The sequence below is a fragment of the Giraffa tippelskirchi genome, chromosome 8 (assembly GCF_054371585.1).
Source record: "Giraffa tippelskirchi isolate mGirTip1 chromosome 8, T2T-mGirTip1v1.2.pri, whole genome shotgun sequence".
NCBI classification, from domain to species: Eukaryota; Metazoa; Chordata; class Mammalia; order Artiodactyla; family Giraffidae; genus Giraffa; species Giraffa tippelskirchi.
In genome coordinates, this window is record NC_137282.1 from 135,535,110 (window position 1) to 135,542,418 (window position 7,309).

A 7,309-nucleotide genomic window follows, 5' to 3' on the forward strand; every position below is an offset into this window, starting at 1 on the left:
TTGACACAGATGTAGAGAACAGATTTGTGGACAAGGGCAGGGGAGAGGAAAATAAGGGTGAGATGAATGGAGAGAGTAGCATGGAAGCATATACAGTAAAATAGATAGCCAATGGAAATTTGCTGTATGACTCAGGAACCTCAAACCAGGGCTCTGTAACAACCTAGAGGGGTGGGAAAGGGTGGGAAGCAGGAGGGAGGTACAAGAGGGAGGGGACGTATGTACACCCATGGCTGATTCATGCTGATATATGGCAGAAATCAAACCAATATTGTAAAGCAATTATCCTTCAATTCAAATAAATAAACTTTAAAACATTAAAAAAAGAAAAAAAGAAATTCATGTATGTGGAAAGAGTTCATTCACATCAAGCAGCTTGGAAATTTCAAATAGCCCCTTCTTAGTACTTTTGGTTCATCATCTTACAATTTCATCCTTCATGGGATCAAACCTGGTGATTCTCAGTATTGAGATTGGGAGTTTGGGATTGATGTGTACACGCTGCTATATTTAAAACAGATAACTGGGACTCCCTTGGCGGTCCAGTGGTTAAGACTCCGTGCTTCCAACGCAGGGGGAGCGGGTTTGATCCCTGGCTGGGGAACTACGATCCCACATGACCAAATGGATCCCACATAGCATGACCAAAAAAAATAAATAAAATGGATAACCAACAGGGCCTACTGTATAGCACAGGGAACTCTGCTCCATATTCCATAATAACCCAAATGGGAAAAGAACTTGAATAGATATATGTAAATGTGTAACTGAATTACTTTGCTGTACACCTGAAACTAACACAATATTGTTAATCAACTATACTCCAAAATAAAACAGAAATTGAAAATATAAAAATGAAAATAAGAATCACTTTTTAAGTGACTCTATTTAAATGAATGATGGACATGGTAGTGGCTCAGACCTATGAGTTTTCCTAAAATAACTAGAAGAAATGAAAGGCAGTTAGGAAAACAACAATAACAAAGGGCTATTAATTCTCTCAAAGGGGTGGATTTTATAAGTGTGCCATGTGTATGCGAGGTACACATTGTGCTGCCATGTTCACTTGACTTTTGACTGAATGGGCAGTGTAGTTTAAATAGATCTGCCCACATATCAGAAGAGGAAGTTACTTCCTCTCAGAGCTTTGTCTTTCGCAAGGAAGCTGTGCTTAAGCAATATGATGACTGATAATAAATATCTGTAATAAATATTTATTTTAAATAAATAGATTGGGTAATTGCTTTTATTCTATCCTTGAATAGCAGGGATTAGAGCATTGTCTCCATTCTTCATTTTTAATCCCGTGGTTTTTTGGATTTGGATGCCTCTTTTCTTGGACAGCCCTTCAGGCTTCATCAATGAACTATAAACCTCATTTTTATCAAATGCCACTGCAAGTTTTACGGACAGGCACGCTGTCATTGTTATCACTGCATGCAAGTTATAATGAATCATAGTGGCTATGTGACTTTTGGAAAGATGACTTTCTTGCTGCCAAGCCAGCAAACTCCCCCAGATCTGCAGTCCAGCTGTGGTTCATTTCTTCTGTCATCTGTAATGTTAAAAATGGACACATACATTGGAATGTTCTAAGTTGTTCCCTTGGCCCTTCAGAAGCCATATTCAAACCCTCTAATGACCTTTCACTGACAATAGGATAAAATCCAGTAGGTTGCTTCTCAGGGGCCCCACTCTCTCTTCTTAGTTTTTTTTTTTTTTAAGGGAATTCTTTTTTTTTTTTTAATTTTCTGGATTTTCCTCTCTAGTACTTTTGCAACTTTATTTTTTGCATTTGCTTTTGTACAAGGTAGGGATTTAACTTATATTTTTTCTTCTATTTTTGGGCTGTGCCTCGAAGCATGCAGGATCTTAGTTCCTGGACCAGGGATCGAACCCACGCACTCTGCAATGGAAGTCTCAACCACTGGACTGCCAAAGAAGGCCCTCTCTTCTCAGTTTTATCGATAAGTTCCGCTTTCAGGACCTTTCCTTGCCTCTTCACCCCTTCAGGCAAATCACTTGCCCATCACCTCTACTGGAACTTGTTTTGCTCTATCTGCCCTGTTATCTGTACCTTTTGTGTCTTCTAGATGGCATTTTCCCTAGGTCTCCACTCTCAAATACCAACTCAGATCTCACCCTCCCTGCAAAGCCTTTTATGGCCATTCTTACTAGAATTATTTTGTGGATAGTTCATTTCATTCATTCACTAGACACACATTAGGTATTAACAATGCATTAGGTACTGTTCTGGGTACAAGACTTGTCCTCTGAGTCTCCACTCAGCATTTCTCCCTGGGATTTGCCACAGCTCTGATATTCTCAGGAAGATGCAGAGCATGGGAAGGTAATATACAACGGAAGGTCAGCTTCTGGTCTTAGGAATCTTACTGGGCTTTGTCACTTACTAGCTTTGTAATCTTGGGCAAATTTCTGAGGGTCTTCAAAAAACTAAAAATAGAACTATCATATGATCCAGCAATCCCATGCCTGGGGGGAAAAGGAAAACACTAATTCAAAAAAAAATGTACCTCAATGTTCATAGCAGCATTATTTACAATTGCCAAGACAGGGAAGCAATCTAAGTACCCACCAACTGATGACTGGATTAAGAACATGCGGTATGTGTATACAATGAAATACTATTCAGCCATAAAAAGGAATGCAATTTGGCCATTTGCAACAAGGATGGACTTGAAGGAGAGGGCATTAAGTGAAATTAGTCAGAGAAAAACAAATACAGTATGATATCTCTTAAACGTGGAATCTACAAAATACAACAAATTACTGACCATTACAAGAAAGAAGCAGACTCACAGAGAACAAAGTAGTGGTTACCAGCAGGGAGAAGGAAGGGGGAGGGGGGACTAAAAGTTGGGGAGAGGGAGGTACAAACTACTGGGTGTAAGATAGACTACAAGGATATACAGTATGTACAACATGGGGAATATAGCCAATATTCTGAGGGGTTGTATTCACCCCCTCTCTCCCAGTCCAAAATGACCCTTTGAATGGAAGAGACCCCTCTAAGCAAGTCGCATTCCTTCCCAGTTCACTGAAGCATTATTTAGTATCTTAGAGACCCAACTCCCTGACTCAAAACCTTAAAGAAGCTTTGAATCGAGAGTCTCTCTGGAAAGGGGTATTTAGGGAAGATGTGCTCAGGGCTGTATGTAATCTGTCTACCCCTCCAGCTTTCTGCCTGGTCTAGAATCACAGTGCATTGCCAAAAGTTAATTAAACACTTCTACCACACAAGATTAGCACTGGTAAAAATCACCCTCACTAAATTCTATTTTAATGTCATGGCCTCCGTCTTTGCCAGCTGTCACTGGAAGAAATCATCATACAAAGCTTTCTATTGCATTTACTATTTTTAAACAGTTGATAATATTATTATATTCTTCAGTGTTTCCCTGCACACCACATAAAGTATCATTTGAGAAATGGCCTTAGGACCCAGTGCCACTAAGGATACTTAATGTTCAGGGAAAATTCAAGTGATATAATGCTGTGAATAAAGCACACTGCTAAATGTGTAGGCTATATCAAGGGTTCCTAACCTCCAGGGCTTCCCCAATGGCTCAGCAGTAAAGAATCTGCCTGCAATGCTGGAGATGCAGGAGAGGAGGGTTCAATCCCTCAGTCGAGAAGATCCCCTGGAGGAGGAAATGGCAACCCGTTCCAGTATTCTTGCCCGGAAAATACCATGGACAGAGGAGCCTAGCAGGCTATAGTCCATGGGTCACAAAAGAGGTGGACACCACTGAGCAACTAAACAACAACCTCCAGGATCTAATGCCTGGTCATCTGAAGTGAAGCTGATGTAATAATAACAGAAATAGAGTGCACAAAAAATTTAATGCACTCGTATCATCCCAAAACCATCCCCACTTCCTGCCCTGGTCCCTGGAAAACTGTCTTTCACAAAACTCATCCCTGGTGTCAAAAATGTTGGGGACCACTGGGCTATCTGATCCCAATGTTAAAAAAAAGAGAGAGAAAGAAAAAAAAAGCTATCAGAAATTATCTTTGGGTTGTGGATTATGAGTGATAGTCTATATATTTATCTGTTCCAAATTTTCTACAGAGAACATGAATTACTTTCATAAATAGAAAAAAGTTAAATTATTTTTCAAGGTAATTCAGTGTTAGGGAATTTTATTTAGATGCCTTCTTCTACTCTCAAAAAGAGAATTCTATAACCAATGTTGCTTTCTTTTTTTTCCCTTTGCCTTCCAAGAATCTCAAAATCATATTTGAAACACGCACTCCTTGATCTTAGGTTCTTGAGAGTCCTTATTTTCATTTTCAATTTTATTGCAATTTCTTACTATAAGCTTTTACTTATTAGACAAGTAGAACCTTCTTGTCCTATACAATTTCTGAAATTTCTGAAAATACTCTGGACTTCAAAAAATGCAGTAGGGAGCCACAGCAGGTGAAACATTTAATTCAACAAATTAAATACTGCAGCTTCTATTATAAACACTCATTTCTTAAAGGCTTATGTTTACAACCAGGGAGAATCTGAAGCAGAGGGTAAATCTGAGTCGAAGTTTTTGTTTGTCAGAAGCCATACCATGTAGGACATTTATCTTCTGAATGCAGGTGACACTCAGATGCGATACAGTCTGACCATAGACTGTCGGCGGGGGGGGGGGGGAGGATGTATCTCGCTATAGCTGTTCAGCTTTTTTCTTTTAAATTATTTATTTATTACTTGGCTTCGCTGAGTCTTAGTTGCAGCATGTGGAAGCTTTTGTTGCAGCTTGTGGGACCCAGTTTCCTGACCAGGTATCGAACCCGGGCCCCCTGCTTTGGGAGCACAGAGTCTTAGCCACTGGACCACAGGGAAGTCCTGCCTGTTCAGCTTTGATGGGTGTCAGCCCAGGGGACCACTCTGAAGGAAGCCTCGCTATCTGATGGAACACTGACAGCACTCAAGGATGAGTCTGAGGCTGTGATCTAGGATCCTGGGAGATGGCAAAGCCAACAAGAGGGAGTTTTAGGGGAAAAGTTCGAATGTGAGATGAGGTGGCTGCACAAGTACCAGCTTGGAACAATGAAAGCCAGACCACAGACCCAGCAAGGGCTTTTGTTCTAGTCCCAGCCCCACTCTACCTGTTTGGGTGGCTTGGGGGACGTCCCTCCTGCCCCCAACCTGGGACTCAGTTTCCTTATGAGCTGAGCTAGTTCATCTCTAAGGCTTTTCCAGTTCTTTTAGTGGATGAGCGTACAACATTATATCCACAAAAGCCCAGGAGAGATTTCACACATGGAGATGCAGACCCAGGTCCACTCTGTCTCAGGTTGCCTGGCCGTGTGGATTGAGCGGTTTTAATAAGGGACATTTAAGACATCGATGATTAGCTTTCTGCACTGATTAACACTTTTATCTCTCATCTGGAAGTTGGTCTAAGTGACAAGCCATTGGAGTTGGGGAGAACTGCAAAGAATAATGACATATCCAGAAATGGAATCAGCCTTGGGAAAAGCTGAGAAATAATTTGAGGATAAGGTGAATTACTGAGGCTGGTTGGCTAATTTTATGGACTGTCCAGGGGAAAGCCCACACATTCTGGGACAGAGAGAAATATGGAAAAGCAATACAAGAGAGGAGCTGAGCATATATTCAGTGAGAGCCTATAATTCTCGATAAATCAGTTAAATCCTCAGACCTCCACCCAGGGACTCTCTCAGCCCAGCCTCACCTAGTGGAGAATTCCTATAGCAGCGCAGGAAGGGAGGCGTGAAGGGAATCGCTGGGTAGGGCTTTACTGGCATTCTTACTGAGAAGCTGTAAAAAGCCACACCTCCTGGTAAGGGGGACATACAGTCATGCTCCAAGCCACCTAAGTGTTCCTGAAAGAGTGATGTTTTACCTGTATTTCTGAGTAGGGGTTGGAGTTGATCTGTGAGGTAAAGACAGGAAACATTCATGCACAGCACGGGGTCCTGTCCAGGTGGCTTTCATCACAGCCTGCTGGGAGGGTGACGGCGGCATTCCCCAGCGGTAGCTGGGGTCACACTGCTCCCGTACTCAGCCCTCCACAGGGAGTTTTGGGATGACAGATAAGATGGAGGGTGAAGAGCCACATGGAAGAGTTAGGTATGGACCAGCTGGGGCCAAGAGGCAACGGGGAGGTCAAGGTGGGTTGAGGGCATGTCTGATTTAAAAGAGAATACTCTTATTCATTTTCACTTATATGTACACACTTGCATTCATTTGCCAAATGTTTCCTCAGCACCTAATAAGGGCTAAGCCCTTTGTTTGGAGCTAAAATATAGCCTTTCCTAGATGCTCTTCTATGGTGCTGCTCCCTCTAAATTAGTCCCCTACTTACTTCCTCCATAGCACTTCATATTTTTTAAAAAAACTTTACTGAAGTATTAGTTGATGTACAATATCATGTAAATAACAGGTGTACAATATAGTGATTCACAACTTTTAAAGGTTATACTCCATTTCTAGGAGGAAGAGGGGAGGAGGGAGATATAGGAGTCAGGGATTAACAGGTACAAGCTATTAGGTATAAAAGAAGCTACAAGGATATTTTGTACAACACGGGGACTATAGCAAGTATTTTGTAATAATATAAATGGACTATAACTTTTAATCTATTTCTTTCTCTCTTGTCTCATTCACTAGAACATAAGCCTCGTGAAGGCTGGAACCCTGCCTATTTTGTTCACTGCTGTACTCTGGCACCTGAAACAGTGCCAGTCATATTACAGGCCCTCAAAAAGCTGTTTTTTGAATGACTGACTCACAGAGAGGAACAAAACCTGGTCCTTCAAGAAGAGATTCTAAAAGAGTATGGACAAGCAGTAAAGGAAACGAAAAACTAGTACAGAAACTGAACAGCACAGCCCTCACCAAATTTAATTTTTTTCTTGGCATCAAATAAACCAAAACAGATGAATCATTAATGTATTGGTTCCTTACCTTCCAGGCCTCCTGGCCCATTCTACCACCTTCAGCTACAGGATCCCAACACTTTCACGTGCTCCAGCCTGTCCTTAGACTCACTGTACTCAAGCAGAAAGGACACTGGGTAGAAATCAGGGAGCCCAGCCCTGCCTCCACCCATAACTGGTTGTGTGACTCTGGGCAAGATGTGTGATTCTGGAATTTTCCTCTGTCAGAAAAATGGGGATAATGACATTTGGACTAAGTGCCCCCCCACCCCCACACACAGTTTGTTTCAAGGCTACATATTAGATAAAGTAGCGTGTGTGCTCCATAAACTGTGATGTCATGTGTAGCCAATCACAATTCAACTGTCACCAAGAGGCCTCCCCC

The 7,309-nt window shown here is 41.7% G+C and overlaps 1 protein-coding gene across 3 annotated transcripts in view; it reads right to left on the reverse strand.

Moving 5' to 3' along the window:
- Window positions 1-7,309, reverse strand: part of CLIC5 (chloride intracellular channel 5) — a 167,174-nt gene that overhangs the window by 78,755 nt on the left and 81,110 nt on the right. Inside the window, exon 1 of one of the 3 annotated variants that reach the window (XM_081519640.1) lies at window positions 6,953-7,235. The exons of the other annotated variants lie outside the window; for them this stretch is intronic. Coding sequence (XP_081375766.1) covers window positions 6,953-6,973 — 21 coding nt within the window. The 5' untranslated portion in view covers window positions 6,974-7,235. Of the gene's footprint in view, window positions 1-6,952; window positions 7,236-7,309 lie in introns of those variants that run through there. 3 annotated transcript variants of the gene reach the window in all.